Genomic DNA, 18,512 nt, shown 5'->3' with positions numbered 1-18,512 from the left:
TGCTCCAAGAAAACAATCTTAATGACTTACACTGAAATGTCAGAATGATTTTAAGCAAAGTAAGGAAACTGTTGTGTTGCTAATCCCCAACCAGCTGATCTCAACAAACATGCACCACAGGAGAACTGAGATATGTGCCCAGGCTTAGGAAAGCTGCATGGAACCGAGAGATGCTAAGGTCAGGTGGGGGACCTGGAACCTCAGAACTTTCAGAACAAAAATAGGATTTAGGACCTCATGTTTTCACCGAGACAACAAAAGTGGATGTAATTAACACACACTGTTAAACTTCGTTAGTCTCCCAGGGCCTCGGCTATGCTTACAAGATCAATCCACTAGAATAAGTTTGGCTAAAAAGGTGGGGAACCACTTGACCACAAAATCATTTACAGAAAAATGCATACTTTTGTTTCCTACTAGCGTGACAGCAACTGATACAGTGGTGTTACCACAAACTGCCCCAAAAACACTGAAGTGTTCAGGCCCTGGTCCACTCACTGTGATTCACAAAGGAGAAGGGTAACTCAGCAGCAAACCATGCCTTATTTTTGACCTTTCCTTTAACCAAAAGATACCGCTAGGTCTGTGGTGAAACACTTGGTTGAAAGAAGCCTATCCTGCACACAGCACAACCAGCCAGGGTCCATCTCCACAAGGTGCACCTGCTCTCCTTTATGTGAAGTGGAGGCTCTGGCCCCTTTGGGAGCGTGGGTTTATAAAGCTGGTGGAGGCCCGTTTGTGGTGTGGGGTTGTGCTTTGTTAGCAGTTATAATGAAGGTGGTGAGGAACATGAGCAAGCTGGGAGGCCTTTGCTCACAGGTACTGCTTATGGGAAGTAAGAAGAATAGAGATGTGACCTTTGGAATTGTGCTCAGTCCCAGTCACTGTGAGTTAACCTTGTCTTTCCTTCTGCAGCTGATGTAACCTTAAAATGCAATGTGACAGATGGACTGTTCTGGCAGAAGAGAGGCAGCAATGTGGGTTTGGGAATGCAAAAGTTTAAGTTTGGAGTGCCCAGGACTTCAAACAGCACTTGGTATGGGGAAACACGTAATGGTTCTGCAGGAGGAGAATAACAGTAGTGCAAATATGTTGTGATAGGGACAGAAAATTATCTTGGTTCCTGTGAGCTCTGAAGATTCAGGGGGGACATAGCAGGGAAGGTGCAGTCGAGGAGACACAGGTACAGGAAAAGCATTAAAAGAGACAAATTCTTGGCATTCACCTGGCAGCCGGGAAGGGAATTAAATAAGAGATAGCTGGGACTTTCAGTTTTTCCTCTATAAGAGAACAACAATCTTTGCACGCAGAGAAGACGTAGATGTAAATCTTAACTTCAAATACTGTCCCATGTGTAACCCTTGTGTGCAAGCTTGGGGGAAAGGCCTCTGCTCTGAGGTACAAGGGTGGTGGGAGCTCTGCTCCCGGGAAGCAGTGCGTTCCCAGCAGGAGGACGGCCCGCCCTGCGTGCATGAGCCTGTCTGTGGTTCAGTTGCATCCAGCCCTTCTGTTTGTAGCTTGGATGACAGAACAAGAAAGGGAACTGATTAAATTCACAGCTGATACGATGCTGGAAGGGCTGTAAATGCACTGTAGGGAAGGATTAGAATTCAAAACGTTCATGACGAGCTGGAGAAACAGTAAGGGGTGGGGGAAATGAAATAAAAAGGAGGTAACTCAAGACAAAGGTAAAATCCCATACTTGGCAAGAACAGCAACTGAAGTGATAAAAATGGAAGTGATTGCACGGGCAGCAGTTCTGCGGGAAAGGAGTGGCAAAGAGCACATCACCATACAGACGGTAGCAGAGCCCACACAGCTCCAGAGCAGTGCGAGTGTCCAGAGTGCTGTGCTATGTGTGCTTTGATGAAGGATTTTGACATCTTCCCATAAGTGCTGGTGGTTGAGCAGGAGCACAGTCTGTGCATGGGCCTTCCTCACAACAGCAAAACCTTCTCCAGGTTAATGCTGTGCAGAACCAATCAATGTCTAATAATGGAACAGGGAGTTAATGCAAACACTAATAATAACCTAAATGATCTAATAGTTGGGCTTCACCTCTGCTTTTTAAATTATATATTTATATTTTACATCCACATGTGGAGATGAAATTCTGTTAAATTAGGCTGACAGAACCAGGAATTACTGAGCACAGCTTTTTCAGGATGCTTCCTCACAGCCCCTCTCTCATAACACGGCTTCTTCTCAAACTATTAAAGAGGAAGCACTTCCATGATTTTTCAAACTGGTAGTTGCAGGCTTGTTTGACAGTTGCATGATTCTTCTCTTTTTTGTGAGAAACTAGTCCCCACAGTAAATAGTTTTGTTTCCCTTTTGTGTATTTATTTAACTTGATTTTTTATGAGTAATGCCCTGAAAAGCACATAGCTCTTTCACAAGGAGATTATAAGTGGATGCTTATCTCAGGCACCAAACATCCCTTTAAAAAGAACCACCAGCTCAAGAAATGGAAATAAACAGGAAGAGAGCCTCGGCCAGCGCCAGGCTCACCGTGCCAGAACAAAGTTTTTCCCCGCTACCTCCTCTGGAAGATAGAAGGCTGCCTCGGCTGGCTGTCACTTTCACGGAGCATCGCCCTGCCATAAACTCACTGAGAGCAGAGCTGGTGCTGGGGAAACAAGCAGGGCTGCTGCTTCCTATGAAGGGATGCTCCTCCACAAACAGTGCTCCTTCATCACATTTAACTCCGTGTGACACAAATCAAACCGAGTGAAGCTGAGCAGTGCTGTGCTGCAGCAGTGCCACCCCCAGAGCAGCCAGCCCAGAAGGGCACAGCAGGGACGGAAATCCCGGTACACACTGGCAGTTGGTGTTTCTCCGGCCAGAAGCTGTTGGTTGGTTGGGACTACGAGGCCATTATTTGTCACCTCTTCTCAAGCAGGAAACTAAAACATGAGGGTGGGCACCAGTAGGCCTTAAGGACACACCTGCTTAGTGCTCAGCTACTGCCATCCTCCAGACCCAGAGTGAACATCAAACCACCCTGGCACTTGCATTTTTTGTAGAGAGCACATCTTTCTGGCAGCAGCCCACAGCCTCTCTTTCCTCTTGGTTCTGTGCATTTCTGCCCAGCCCCTCCTGTGCAGAGCATTAGAAAAGCCCTGCAGAGTGCAGCCAGGGCCCCCCAGGCTTTAGGGAACAGAATCCCAGCTGGTGTACAACAGCACAAACACTGCTGAACTCAACATTAGTGCACGTAAGCAGCTACAATTCTGACCCCAGTTCCTATTTTAAAATGCCTTCTGTATGGACCTCTCCAGTGCAGAGGCTGCCAGGAATGGACTCAGGGCTGGGTGTGTGCTGTGAAGTCTGAGCACTGGTATCCTGAGGGAAAGACATCAGCTGTCCTGTTACACAGATCAGGATCTGCAGCCCAGGGCTGAGCAGCACATTCAGTACCACAGCGTCCTAAGCAGAACTGAACCTGGTGTTTCCCTGCTGATGATCCCATCTGGAGATGCTCCTTTAGTGATACCCTCCCTCACACAGGAAGACACCAGCTCACAAACAGCTAGGTATCCTGGATCTGAACTAGTGCACAGCACCCATAGGATCAAAGCACATTTTTACCATTCCAGAAGCAGACAGCCACACTCCTCTCCCAGATGGCAGAAGACGTGAACTGGCAAAAGATTTTTCTTCACCTTTTTCTTTACCCTTTTCTTATGCTGAGAACCATTCTGCAGTTTTCCCAGCAGCTCCTCTCTCTCTGTCTCTCTTTAGCTGATCTCCTGTTGGCTGAGGCCTCGTTTTGGGCACAGCTCCGTGAGGCACAGTGCAGAGCTATGCGCTGGAGCCCAGCTAATTTCTCAGCTCGGGGATGGTGAAATGCAGCACGATGTGCGCCAGCTGGCTTCTGGGAAACAGCCCTGCTGGGCCCCCACTGACATCTGCTGCCTCACTACTGCTTGAAAAACAGGGAGAAAACAGCTTCAGTGGGGCAGGGAACTGGGCAGACTGCAGCCCGTTGGCTTCAGAGATGTGCCTCAACATCTGACAGGCTGAGTCCTGCCTTCCTGGCTTTAAACCCTCTGAAACTTTGCTGTACATCCATGTGATGGGCACTTTATGTTGCTAGAGGACCTGACTCAGTTTTGCCTAATGAAGAAATGGAAATACAAACCACTCTGTGACGTGACGACCAGTACCAGAGCTCCCAGCCCTGCCCTGATGCTGCTCGCTGTGCAGAAGGGCACTCAGTGCCACACTCACATGGATATCGAAGGGAAAGCTGCTTTAACACTCGGTAACTTTTTTTCCTTGTGTTTTGGCCAGTTTCCTCCCCAGGCTCACAGAGCAAGGATAAGCAGCTTAGCCTGCCCAAGACAAACTCTTGGTTCCCTCTGTCCCTCCCACAGCACAGCCGGTGACCCCTCCCCTGTGCGCCGTTACCCAACTCACAAACAACGCTCCCGCTCACATCAGCCCCACGCAGCTCCGGTTGTGTCCGATCCCACCTCGCCGCGAGGGAGTGGAGTCGCAGGGCTGCTGCCGAGCAGTGCTGCAGGCAGGTAACCGCTCCTTGGTTGTTGCTTTTTGTTTGTCGTGCTGAACTCTTAGCCAGCATGGCAGTAGGTGGACCAAAATGAGCCTCCTGGCAAGCGGTCTTGCTGGACTTTGTAATAGGAGAAAAGCCTCTGTACAAACTCAAAAACAGATTAAGCAATGCTTCGTATTACTTGGTTTCTGCTGGGAAAGAGAGGCAGTTTTTAAGGTTAATATCTAGCATAAAATACAGAATAACTGCTATTTTTTTTTAAGGCATGGCTGTCAACTGTAAACAGTTGACATACAGTTGAATAAGTGTGCGTGTGTTTTGATTTGGTCTCCATTCAACGTGTTGGCTAGATGTAGAAAGTAGCAGCCCACAGGGATTTGCTCAGCTGCTCTACTGTGTCCCAGCATGCTGCCCCCAGGCTGCAAAAAGCCCCTGACTCTTTCTGGCTCCTTGCAGGTTTTGCAGGCTCTCAGTTACCAGGATGCTTCTGCTTCTTTCTCTGGTCACTGGACTGGCCCTGTCTGCCGCTGGTGTCGTGACAGAAACAGGAGCCGATCCAAGCTGTGCATCACTTCATGATGTACAGAGAAAAGTGAATGACCTCTGGCAGAGCTTGCTCTATCCAGTGATGGCTGATAATGAGACTGATGGGCTGACCTACGCCACCTGTGAAATGAAGCCCAGCTCCAAAATAGGTGCTGACAAGCCACAAGTGACTGGACAAGTCTTATTCAGACAGCATTACTCACAAGGAAGATTAGAAGCCATTTTTCACTTGGATGGGTTTCCACTGGATAACAACCAGTCTGGCAGAGCTATACACATCCACGAGCTCGGAGATCTCAGCAACGGCTGTGACTCCACGGGAGGACACTACAACCCCTTCAGAGTGAACCACCCCCGCCACCCAGGGGACTTTGGCAACTTTTCTCCTAAAGATGGCAAAATCAGAAAATACAAATCCAATCTCTTTGCCACAATGTTTGGTCCGTACTCCATCCTGGGCAGAGCCGTTGTGATCCACGAGCAGGAAGATGACATGGGCAAGGGCAATAACAAGGCCAGTCTGGAAAATGGAAATGCTGGCAAACGTCTGGCGTGCTGCGTGATTGGGATCTGCAACAAGAACTTGTGGGAGGAGAAACAGTTTGAGGCTACGGACAAGAAGAAGAGATGGCTCCGAACCAGGCTCAGCTGAGGACCTGCAGTCGAGCTGCCACCTGGGCAGCATCAAGTACCTTAGGGTGCACTGTTGGCAAAGGGGTTCCCATTTCCATTCTCTTGCTTCTCTGAGAAATGCATATCACTTTGTAGAGCCACCTTTCTGTAATCTGATCAATAAAAACAGCATCAACTGAACACTGTGATATATTTTCTTGAAGATAGAAGGTTCCCTTTTATGCAGTTTGGGAGTTGAATGCACGTAAGTAAGAGTGCTAAGATGAATGGCCAAGAAAGAGGCTGCGCATCGCAAGGGGCTCTTAAGGGACCATAAGTTAGATACAAAAGACAAAAATAAATATGAATAAGGGGAAAAATTGTCTCTGATTAGATGCTGTCCCTTATTTAGCTGCAAACCTGAGGGTAAAGACATTTCTGCTTTCAACAGCTTTGGATATTATGCTGTAAGACTTTGGTAATGGACTTCCTTGGGGAAAGTACGGACATTTCTATGTTAAGCTTTGGGTCCACGATGTTATCCTACTTGGATTTCCAAGTTTTACTCTCAAACATATCTAAGCTTCTTAAATGGTTTGGACTGTTTACACACAACCATAGTTGAGTCACAGTATTTACATCAGAAAGCAGACTGAAATATTCCAGCTTTCCATTACAGCAAAAAGTCCTGAAAGCCTCCAGTTTGTGACTAGAGGCAATGCAACCCAATAATGGGTTGCATTCAAGTTTTAAAACTACTTAGATGATGACAATAAAAATGATGATAAAATAAGAACAGCAGAAATTAGTACTATTTTTTTCAAAACCAAAAAATACCAAGTGCATATCTTCATACAAAAAATTGGGAAGTTAATCAGCCAAGTGAGACTGGGAGACGTCACAGTGAAAACATGCAAGTCAGATAATGTTCAACAAACTTAGCAGTCTCACTCAATAAAGCTTTACTTTTCTCATTTTAAGCAGCTGAAAATACTACGATACTAATTCATGACTATTGTTCATCTGATACTGAGAGAAGGAAATAAGTAGGTAGAACAAACATATCAGGAAATGTATGCTTTTATTCAAGATGACAAAATATATTAATAGAGTTGAACTATGTTGCGCAGTTAATCAGGCAGCGACAAAGGAGAGGTTTGCAAACAAATTATACCATGTCATTTAAGAACTACAAAACAGAGGCTGGTAAACAAAACCATATCTTTTGGAAACGTAGCAGACTTTCAACTTCATCTCAGTTAAGATTCCAAAATACATTCCTGAGCTCATATGGATTAAACAAATTCTGCTGTCTTTATTATACAAATTATGCTTAAAAATAGTCTCACTTAGAAAAGAGGCAACATTCCAAATGATGCCTCTTAACCTGCCGTTTTCACACAATTATTTTACAAATTCACTGAGCGTTCTTTTTCAAATAACCACAACAGTTCTTTCAAATGAAATCCTTCTCATAGATAATACATGAATTTGCTCACAGGTGAGGCAATGTGCTTCAAATCAATTTATGGAATGCATCCTCTTCATTTCCTTGCCACAACGCTCCCCTTTGCAGTTTACTTCCCCAGAGCTCAACAGCAAAAGGTTTTACACCTGAATGCGATTTCTCCATTTCTGAAGTCCTAGAAAGAGGGAACAAGCCTAAAAGAAACTCAACAAAATAGTGCTGATTCCACAGCAAAACAGGAATGGATTTAAAACAAAACCAAACCAACAAAAACAAACAAACAAAAAAGCCCCACATAATTCTAACAGCACAAGAGCATCACTTGAAACAATATCTAAGACAGTTACTGACAAAACTATTCAATGTGAGATCACAGAGAGCAATCTTGCTCTTACAGCTGCCCCAGTATTGAAGCCTTGTGTTCCTGGGAGCAGGCTAAAAGCACAGCCAGAGAACCCATTCACTGGGCAGGATGGATGGGAGCAGCATTGCAGCAGTGATACGGCACTCTAAATGAGCTCTCCAGAATCCAGATCTCTCGCTGCAGTTTAACGACTGAGGGCTAATGAAGTGAGGATCGTTACCAAGATGACCTAATTGCAGGGTTGTACACCAGTTTTCTTCTCTCAGGAAAACCACACTAAAAGAATCAATGAGAGAGGCTCTGAAAAACTGCTGCTGGTCCACAGCTACTTCCACCTGCTCTGATTTCTGCACTAAGCCTTTCACCAATTAATAGCATTAACTGGCTGTTGAGGGACAAGGAGCAAGTGTCAGCTCACACAGTTGTGGGTCAGAAGAGATACAGGACAAGGAAACAAAGGCCAAAACCAATCCTGAAAATTTCAGAGCTCAGCTATGTGAAATCCTGCCCTTTTTACTGGCTTGCATCTGTTCTGACCGCATTGATATTTAGCTCTGCATAGGATTAATCTGTGAAAGATGGAAAAGAATGCATCTCAAATAAAGTGATACCCAATGTAACATTCAAGCATTAAAGGAAAAAAATCTGCCACATTCTCCTGGAGATCTCAGTTTCTGCAGCTATTTCTCTTCTGACTTGTCAGTACTGCCATATAAATGAGTCAATAGCGCAGTCAGTTCCAATTAATGGGAACAGCAAAACAATCTTTCAAATGCTTAAACTCTTCTTGGTTTTCAGGTGATGAGGAACTTAAATTGTCATCAGGATAATGAAAGAAAAACTTTTTACTGCTTCATGTTCCTAACACACTTAAATATACAGCTGTTTTTTCCCTAAGGGCTGCTGCTTAGCATCAGCAAAATGCTGCAATGTCAAATTACCTTTAAAGAGAAAGGAAACCTATTTGAGGAGCACTGTGACTACGGCTTTATTGCCTGCACAGACACTGAAAGAGTTACCCGGGTGCACCTGGTAGGGAAAGCACAGGACAACAGCGACAAGCCACATTTTTCACCTTCTCTATCATTCCTTATATTTGTATGTAATCATTTACATACAGCCCTTCTTCTGCTGAATACAAATTGCTTGTGGACTCTGCCACCTTGATTATAGCAGCACCTGCTAGCTCAGTTTCCATATACAGAAGAGTTTGTCAGTATCGCTAATATAAACTCTGTTTATTCAGTAGCTGACAAGTGGGCTGTAAAAATTTGCAGCTGGCAGTTATTTGTCAAAGGAGAACTCAATCTGGGAGGGATTTTCCTTTTTATTAGTAGTATTTTATTAAATTTGGTTTAATTCTCTCTGATTGGTTTCAAGTTCTAGGAGTGAGAGATGAACGTTTACAGACAATTAGGTCCCAAGCCAGCAGAAAAATTGCCTTGACGGCTGCTGGCCCATAGAAGCTCCACAGCTGCAGAGACTGTTCCTTATGCTACAAGCAGGAGAGGAAGGACGTGCCTCCCCTTCTCCAACAGCTGCTAACTTCACTGTTAAGTATTCCCTTGTTGCTGCCCTCCTTGGAGCAGAGTGGCACAGCTCCAGCATCAGGAGTGTGCTGGGGAATGACACAGCAGCCTCCCTCTCCCACAGTTATTACAGGAATGTTTTCTTATGACTGAAGTTCAACACAGACAGAAGTTAAAGACAGCAACAACACAAACCTACTACTACGCCAAAGACTGGTGAAGTGAGGAGGAAACAAAATTCGAAAAAACGAATTTCTAAAACATTAGAAAACAAACAGATTTGAAAAGGAGGGCATGTAAGGAGGAGGCTACAATCTACCACCCGCTTCTCCAAGGACTGTGCAAGCTCCTGAGGGCTGAGGGATGCAATTCTGGAAACGTAGAGCGTGAAGGAGGAGGATGAGGCATCCCTGGTTCTTTTCTTGCTGCTCCCTCAGCTTTGGAACAGTACTGCTGTTTCTCACTGAAAGACTTCTGGTTCTTCCTCAGATGATACTTCCTTCAGAGCATCATTAATTCACATTTCGTAGTATCTGGTGAAATAACTCTGTATGTTTTCATGAGATGAGCTGGGAAAAGGAGGGCGAAAGTTTGTACAATTGAGAAGATAGAAAGGTTTGAAATGAGATAATGATGTACACGCAGGGATGGTTTTCAGAAGGATTCTGCTTCCTTATAAAGCAAGGGTAATTTTATTCTAAGTATGTACTTGCAAAGGGAAACAAAATGCAGTCTGAAAAACAAGCAAAAGCCAGCAACCTTAAGATACTTCTCAATTTATCACTCCAAATTCTCCATCCTTGGAAGACACTTCTAAGCATTAAGATATGGTCCAGCACTAAGACCATACACCTCACATGTACATGGTACATCATTATCACTGGTCTCTGCTACACTGTTGTAAATTATATCAATCATTACACAGAATCAGAATGATTATACCTCATTAGCTTCAAGTTCTTCCCCTCAGACAACTTACATTTTTGGTATACTGCAGTCAAAACTAACAATACTGTTATCAGACCAATATTAACAGACTGATGTAAAAAAATCAGCTCTCTGACAGACTTTCACTGTTCATAGTCACAGTAGCATACGCACTTGCAAGAGGATTACAGTGAGAAGCTTGAGGGCTTGGATTTCATACCTCAAGCCAAGCTGTTATCCAAATATTCACAGTTTTCAGAAGGATCAGATGGTTCCTTGTTTTCAGTTTCAGGGAGCTCCTCAAAGCTGATATTTGTGCGTGCAGTTGTAGCACTGAGACTCCCATGCCTTTCGGGGTCCTCAGTGGGCATCACATCCACGGTGCTGCCATTCTGATTCTCTCCTTCATGTGTAATTTCACAGTCACTCTCTGAGGCTTCATCACTGCCTTTCAGGCCCTCAGTTTCAGCTGTCTGCTCATTTTCTGAGGCTGAGGGGTCTGTAGGGTCAGACGGGACTAGGCTGAGTAATGGGAAGCCTTTCTCAGATGAACCATTAAGCTCTGCTCTAACCACAGTCTTCTGCTCTTCAGATGAATTTTCTGTTTTTTTCCCTTCCAGTTCTGCAACTGCCTGTTTTGTCAGTTCAATTATTTGACTTCCAAGCTTGTTTATTTCTGCTTCCTCAGAATGTAACTGGGGTAATGAAGGATAAAAGCGTTTATTTTGGTTTCTGTTATTCAAGTTTCTTTCCTCTGAAGCCATGGAATCACGTGCAACACCATTAGTTTCTTCACGCTCCCTCATCTGTTCTACTGAAAGAGAAACAGAACAGCAACATGTGTCACGTATCTACATATCTGACCCAGAGACCGTTATAATAGCATCAGAGCACAGAGATGTTTACCTCAGTGAGGAATTTCCAGTAAATCTCTATCTTGTCCCAGATCCATTTCTTAGATTATAATCAATCAGCACAAGCATCTGGCTGGATCAGGAGCTGTTTTCCCCTAACACTGACAACTTCCAAAGTTATAGTTGATACCATACTGCAGAACAGCACAGGCAAACCTTTTCAGAGGAGTATCAACTCTTAATCCAGGTGCTCAGCTGCAGAAAGTTTTTGGCACAGTCTAACATGAATCTCCAAACCAGAACCACTTTTATGGGTTAACACAAACTTCATTTCTCTTTTTGCAAGCTCTCATCCACTAAAAAGTTCTGTTATTGATCCCACATTTCTCCTAACATAAAAGATTATTCTAATTTGAGTAACATCATAAAACAAAGCAGCAGTAGGAGAATATGAAATATACAGAAAGCCAAACACTAAATAACATGTCAGAATAGAGACAACAGCAACGTGCAAACAAACAGCTTTGTAAAGGAGAAAGAATTTGTCCTCGTCTCTGCTAAGTACAAAAAGCCTCACTGAAAATAAGCTTGTGAAGTCAAGTAAGAAAAATTAGGAAATGCCAGAAGTATGGCACCACTGACAGCTTCAAATGACTCTTGCAGTGCATATGCATTACCTTTTAGTATATGAGCATTTACTCTATTTCTCCCACAGGAATCCCTCCTTGCTCGATGTAAGACCAGCTGCAGGGAGGGATATGAGCTATACAATAAAGAAGCCTACTGTCTCTATCAGACCTGCCTCATTTATAATTTGGAGTGAGAGAGACAAGGTTGGCAGGATGGGGACATTCTAACTACCATTAAGGAAGATGGGATTTAGGCCTGTGGAAAAGGCAGGGATAAATTAAATTTCAAAAGGTGATCACCCACTGGATCTAATCCTCATTATCTGAGCGCTCAGCTGGAAACAAGGAGCTTGACTTGCAGCACTGCTGTGCTCACTTATATATGAACACATACACTTGAAGTGCTTGAACAACAGTCAAAACTTAGCTACCCCAAGTTGGCACTCAAAATTAGTAGGGATGCTAAATTACTCTCTGTGCACCTCAGTTTCTTCCCACACCATTCCGCCACTCTGCTGCAATTTTGTAAAGACAACTGTTTCAAAGCACTACAACACCAGAGAAAAATTCATAGCAAAACAGCACTTTTGTCTTCAGAGAATGCTTGAGATGGTGCACAGCCAATGCAACAGAAATAAAGTGTGCAACAATGACAACAGAAGGGAAACTGTTCATTAACAGCTCCAGCATTCAAATACAGCATATCACACAACACTGGATATTGGGCTGATTAGATTTAGTGAGACTGTGTCAAAAGACAGACTTTAATTCCTATGCTTGTACTATGTCATAGGCACTTTCTCGCAGGAATTGCACAGTACATCCTACAGGCTTCTACCACTCATCCTAACTACAACGATGATAACAAGTACAGACTACAGCAGGGCTTGATGAAATCAGGGAAAGCAGACAGATTAGATCAAAAAAGCCTAGAAAAAAAAAAAAAACAACCCTCTGATTATCTGTAGATATAGCTAAAGTAACATCAGACATATATTCCTCATCAGAAATTTCTACTATACGTTAACTCGAAGGCTGAAAAGGTTTCCTGGGACAAACACACACCAAATAGCAATGGTAGCATTTAAAGGAGCTCAGTGTGCTGACAGGACATCGGGCCTGGTATTTAATGATATGCAAGAATTTCACTTCCATCACACCTATCTGCTGTCACTTAACTGATTGTTCAGCTGATAGTAAAATAAGGGCGTTTTTTGTTTCTATTTCTGAAATACTTCTAAATAAAAGGCCCTGCTTGTTTGGTAAGCAAAGGCTGATGAACACATTCCCGTGTTTTTCCTAGTCACCCCATTCCTCCTCACTTTGGAAACACGCTGTAGGGATTAAAAACTGCAATGCACACCAAACTCCTAAAACTCAACAACAGGCAGTCATCCTCTGTGCAGAACACAACTGAAATGTTGTCCTCATTTATTTAATCTGTCAGAGAGGTGGGTTTTGAGTTCCCACTTCAGGTTATCAGGTATACTGTGCCGCATGCAAATTAAAAACAAGCTGTATGTGCAGGCAGAGCAGTAAGTTCTTAATTCACTGCAGTTTAAACACAGGATTTTTCTGTGATTCTACTATAGTCATGAAATGAGGAGGGGTAAAGAGGGTGACAAACTGGAAGCTAGTTCTTCTGATGATTGTCACAGTCCTAATCCTTGGCTATGTTCTCTCCATGGCTGTTTTCTTTTCATATTCTCTTCCTTTGTCTAGAGCTTTGCTCCTGCCTGACATCCTGTTGTTCACCCACTCCCTCCACATACTCTGAACATTTCTCATCCTCCTTTTAGTGTTTATCACATCTTACTTTCACTGTAAGAATTTGCATTCCTCACTCCTGTGCTCTGAGCTAGATGGAGGTTCCTCCTCATGGAGAATTTATCTTTTTCAACTCCTATCTATTCTAGCCTTCCCATCACTTTAAAGCCTTCCTTTCCTCCCTGCTCCAAGTTTTGTTCCCTCCAAGCTTACATTATCTAGAAGGAACAGCATGTGCAGTTTTTACCTATGCTGGTAGCATAAAGAAAGCTCAACAGAATCACTGTTCTTTTTTTGTTGTTTTTAGCAGACAAGAATGATTTAGAATGGGGTGGGAACTCCGACTTAACTTCTCATAAGTAGAAACCTTTTCTCCAGCTTGCAATTTCCTTGTCTATTAATTGTAGGTATACAAATTCTTGAATGTTTACTTAAAACACAACAACAGTCATCAAAACTAAACATGAAAAAGTTATGTGGTTGATATAAAAGCTGCAGTAGAAAACACAGCATGGTAAGCTTCAGCCTAGAGGTAAAGCTTGGCAGGGTAACAAAGCAACAGAAACAGGGTTTGATGAGAACTGACAGGCAGCTTTAATCAAAGCTGTAATACTAACTTTACCTAGACAAATACGTAAAGGAAATAACATACCACCACCAAGTAAATACTTTCAGTAACTGCAGATTTAATTAAAAATCAATGATTAAGCTGGCAAAAAAAAAAAAAAGAATACTTATGAGCTGTTATTACTAGCTGGAGATCTATTTGCTGTAGTTTCACTTCAATTTTAGCAAAAATATCAGCTGATCAAGATTATAAAAACGACAGTCTGACTGTCAGGTTTTATCAGATGATAATATGGATAATAAAGTCAAAATTAGGCCACATTCTATTTAGTTTCAGGACTAACGAATAAATTGTTTATGATGCTTCATGGTTTGCTGAGCAAGATCTGGGCATACCAAAATATTATGCTGTTAAAGAGCTTACCCAAATGCTGAAAGGCAAGTATAATAATCCATCTCCCATCTATTATGAAAAACTCAGGAAAAAGTTGAGGTTATCAGAAAAACACTATCTTTTTGCTACTGTCACATAAAGCTTGAATTTGGAGAGATGTAAAAGCTTGCTATTGGGGAAGGTTTTGAACAAAACACATGCAAGACTATAAAAAAACAGTCAATTTCTCCAGGAAAATGAGGGGGATATTTCAATTTAACAGGCGCAATCAGGAAGCCTTTCATCTAGATATCAGCTATAATGTAGCAGAGTGCTATGCCAGTCCCACAGACTGCTTTCCTACTGTGCATTTTAACAGAGGGAAAAAGAGCAGGAGGCTAACATAGATGGCACAAATAACTTCTCACAGTATCAAGTTATCTGGCATGAAAATTCTTTGAAGTGTATGACCTGATGTCTAGCACTGTGCAATCTCTTCAACAGTCATTTTCCAGTGGCTCCTTTGCTGTATGTACTGGGACCAGCTATCCCTTTCCCTTGTGGATGATTTACTCAGTCTCCATCGGCACCAAAAGTTTGCCTTCTGCTATCCCAGCATGAAAATTTATTTTTACTTGGAAAGAAATGCGTGCCCAGCTTTCATCAAGTTCCTTATGCTCCACGTGCTCACCTTGTACTTCAGCTTGCTGTGGCTTATCAGTAAATGCTAACAAGGGTGACCTAGACCGCTGTATAACAGGCAAAGATGCATCACTGAACGTTATAGTATCCTTTCCACCTGAAACAAGGAATGTGATAAAACCATTAATTCACCAATTACATTCATTGTTCACTAATTATACGCAAACATATCCTACCATTTAACTTTTTTTTTCCTGCAGTGTTATGAAAAGAAGTACAGAACAGAAAAAGCATCTCAAATGATCCTTTTATAGTACTGAAAAAAGTACTCTATCCTGGAACTGGAATATGCAAATTAAACACTGAAAAAGACTTTTTTTTTTTTTTAAACTCTTAATACCAAGTAGAGGACAACCTTTGAAAGAAGAGTGGGTGCTGTATACAGCTAGTTGTATTAGCTATATAATTCAGAATATTACAAATCAAATCATACCAAAAATACTGGAAAAATTAATTTTGAGTAAAGCTAGGTACCAAAACATGGATCATTTGCATGCTATTGCTAGGGTTGTTCAGCACTAACTCTTCACTTTCTCACCACTTCATGGACATACCATACCACCTGATGTCACATATGTAATTTTACACTACAGGCTAGCACATATTGACCTATAACATTTCCTTAAAATAAATAGGTAAATAAATAAAAACTAAAGATTAGCTTAACTAAGAGACAGGACAGAACAGAGGGAGCATACATTGCTGGGGAACAGGAGGGATTTTAATCTGAAAATTCCCCAAATATTTCTGAACATTTTTGTTTCAAGCCAAATGCGAGAGGGCAATTTTCCAGCTCTTTTGCAGAGAAAATTGTGCAAGAAACTCTTCAGCTAAGGACTCTGCTGTATATGCCTAGTCTTTACATATTTTAGCAATACAGAAAGCAACACCTGCAGACCCTTTAGGAAGTCCTCCACTATTCAGGATACTCATGTCTGTAATGACTGACGCTACCTTAAACCTAGAGGGGAGATGGCAGGAAATTTGCAAGATCAGCTAAGCATGGTGCTTGAGTGGCCTCCAGAACAACTGTCAACTGATAACTGGGGAAGGTGGCAAGCTACTGCTCTATTTATCTCCATAACAATGGACATTTATGTAACAACCACTTCTCTCCTCTAAATCTGTTTGTACATTTCACCTTAAGGCAACATCCTAAATCTAACCACCCATCCAAGACAAAGTCTTTCAAAAGAGCACCAGGTCAGGAGATTCCCTGAATAAATCCTTCACTAAGAAAGTTCTGGAATCTCCCAAGAATGAGTGAAAGTCAAGCTGTTCTCACAGAGTCAAACTGGGCTGCGCCATCTCTAACAGCTCTTGAAAGCACTGCCTGTTACTAGCTTGATACTGAAGGTATTAATGACTTTTTAATATCCTTATAATGTTGGGGTATATACTGCAGTGATACGAATGTAATTAATGGTTTAAAAACAATGACCTTGTCAAGCTTTGATCCCACTATCAAGTATGCATCAGAATTCTGCCTTCACTATAGCAAGTAATAAAAAACTAACAAAGTAGAGCCCTTGCATCTAAGTGTAAAGCAAAATTAATTAAAAGGAAAAAAAAAAGCCAAAAGAAATCTGATGGCTGCAGAAACAAACCCTAGAAAAATGCACTTCAAAGTAACATTCAAGAAATTCTGTGTACATAGTCAAAAGCCAAATGGACCAAAAACGTCCAACAGAGGTGATCAAACTCTAACAGATTATGAATAAAGAAATTTGGGAGATGCATTATTAACTGTTAAGTGGAAAGCAGAGAGGTTTTTTTGGTAGTAGTTGTTAGATTTAAATAGTAAAGCCTGAGATAGAAGATTGCAACATAAGCTTCAGAAAAGAAACAACTTGACTTCCAGCCAAAATTTACACAGGAAACACATTCACTTTCACATTTTTTCTCTAAAAACCAACCCAGTTACAGAAAATAGAGCCAAGCTCAGTATCCACACAGCTCAGCAACAAATGTGGCCCAAAAAGTCCAACGCATATTATTTATTATCAGTGACTCACATCCATTCATGAAGGAGGGACATGGCTGTTGCTGTAGCATGTTCTGTGAATCATTATTTGAAGTTGGATTGCACATTAGGACTTTCAATTAGCTGCCATGTAAGCTCAATTTTATAACCTATACTGCTTTGTGCAGAGCTCCCCTATTAAAAGGATTTTAAAAGGACTCTGGTGAAAAATATAGAGATCTCAAAATAAGGGGACAATTAAGTTATCAAAAGGAATAAATCAATTTGCTTTCTTCTCCAGGAGGACCACACATCTCTACAAGATTCTCAGGCTCGAGGATCCACTCATAACCTCTGCTCCATGTGAACTGCCCTATACCACAGCAGCTGCTGAGCTCATTAATTTGACCTCGTCACTGCTTCATGCTGATTACTGCAGAGGAAGAGGCAGCACAGGAACTTTCCGATCATCCCAGACAGAAAAAGGCTGAGTCACAGCTGAATCTTTTCTTAGTCTTTTCTTTAGTGAATATCTGCAATTTTTACGAACTGATTTATAAAAATAGAGAATTACTGATCTGGGTACCTAGTGACATCTTTTTGTAAGAGTAATAAGCCGTGTTTCCTCTGTATTAATGCTGAACATACTAAACATATTATGCATGCATATTTGAACCACCCATGATGGATTTAATACAAGGCAAAGAATTAAACGCTTCTGCAAACATCACTTTCTCTACTTATTTCTCAAAACAAGCGGTCTCAAAATGAAAATCAGAGATATATCTATGCCCAAGATTACTTTCTATTTAGCAGTGAACCTCACAATAGATTAATTCAATTACAGCCTATTTTTCCAAGACAGGGGAGCTGAGAAGTTTGTGATAGGCAGAACTTTTACAGAAACTGAACCTACACAAAGCATTTCACCATTTCAGAAATGAAATACACATTTCCTCTTCATTTAGCTTTGCTGTCGTTCATTCACGCATTTCATAAAAACAGGATGACAAATACATCACCTAACAAAAATAATTAGAGGCAGTCAAGCTCTTTCTTACTAATATCATTTATTAACACAGTTTGGAAGATATTAATACCACGGTATCAGTGGATGTTATAAATGTTATATGGACAGTGATGCCTAAGTAGGAACATTAACTTCAAATTAAAACTCTGCGATTTGTAATGTGTGTTTCTTTCAGTGGTAGACTAGACATCAGCTTTTATCTGCATATTTTTCCAGTGACAAGAAGTTCAACTCACAACCAAATAAAGCTTTTTCCTCTTTGAAGTTGAGACTGTCTAGATAACTTCCCTGAGATATCCTCCATGTTCTGCTCTTTGCCCAACCTAGCATTCAACTGCTTCCTACACTTGGACTTCCTACACTGTTTCATACTGTCTTTTCATGGAGCAGTAGCTTTCCACACTCTGAAAAGTGTTTACAAGGCTCTCTGTGACCACCTTGGAACTACACTGCACTTGGAAACAAAACTACACTCTTGATCGAAAAGCGAGGCAGCAAATCAACAAACCAAACTTGGTGCTCAACAGGACACACAGTCCAGTGTAAAATTCCAAGATGATCTATTCTTACTATTTCCCTCACTTTAAACAAATTGCTTTGTAGAGCAGCCTCTATTTCTCTTGTGGTCATCTTAATTCACTTGACTAAACAACTTAATCTGA

At 41.9% G+C, this 18,512-nt stretch overlaps 2 protein-coding genes across 7 annotated transcripts in view; one reads left to right on the top strand and one right to left on the bottom strand.

The window, feature by feature from the left end:
- The first annotated feature begins 4,372 nt into the window (after positions 1-4,372).
- On the top strand, positions 4,373-5,878 carry SOD3 (superoxide dismutase 3). 2 transcript variants are annotated; one of them, XM_010710329.4, is made up of 2 exons: positions 4,373-4,532; positions 4,976-5,878. In XM_010710329.4, the coding sequence occupies exon 2, from the start codon at positions 5,001-5,003 to the stop codon at positions 5,715-5,717; it is 717 nt and encodes a 238-aa protein (XP_010708631.3). In that variant the 5' UTR covers positions 4,373-4,532; positions 4,976-5,000; the 3' UTR covers positions 5,718-5,878. The 2 variants fall into 2 exon arrangements, with proteins under 2 accessions (XP_010708631.3, XP_019470472.2); XM_019614927.3 differs by having other exon boundaries at positions 4,403-4,528.
- An 863-nt stretch (positions 5,879-6,741) lies between these two features.
- CCDC149 (coiled-coil domain containing 149) overlaps positions 6,742-18,512 on the bottom strand; it is a 52,195-nt gene continuing 40,424 nt past the window's right edge. The window contains exons 11-13 of one of the 5 annotated variants that reach the window (XM_085223370.1): positions 14,847-14,954; positions 10,186-10,779; positions 6,742-9,607 (exon numbers count right to left, since the gene is read on the bottom strand). In XM_085223370.1, the coding sequence (XP_085079496.1) occupies positions 10,187-10,779; positions 14,847-14,954 (701 nt within the window). In that variant the 3' untranslated portion in view covers positions 6,742-9,607; position 10,186. Of the gene's footprint in view, positions 10,780-14,846; positions 14,955-18,512 lie in introns of all 5 variants that reach the window. The other 4 variants (XM_085223373.1, XM_085223371.1, XM_085223372.1 and 1 more) reach the window with 4 other exon arrangements.

Source organism: Meleagris gallopavo, chromosome 4, assembly GCF_905368555.1.
Source record: "Meleagris gallopavo chromosome 4, MGAL_WU_HG_1.1, whole genome shotgun sequence".
NCBI classification, from domain to species: Eukaryota; Metazoa; Chordata; class Aves; order Galliformes; family Phasianidae; genus Meleagris; species Meleagris gallopavo.
This window is presented reverse-complemented; position numbering and strand designations above follow the sequence as displayed.

Coding starts and splice junctions, on each gene's coding strand:
- SOD3 (XM_010710329.4), top strand. CDS start 5,001: ATGCTTCTGCTTCTTTCTCTGGTCACTGGACTGGCCCTGTCTGCCGCT.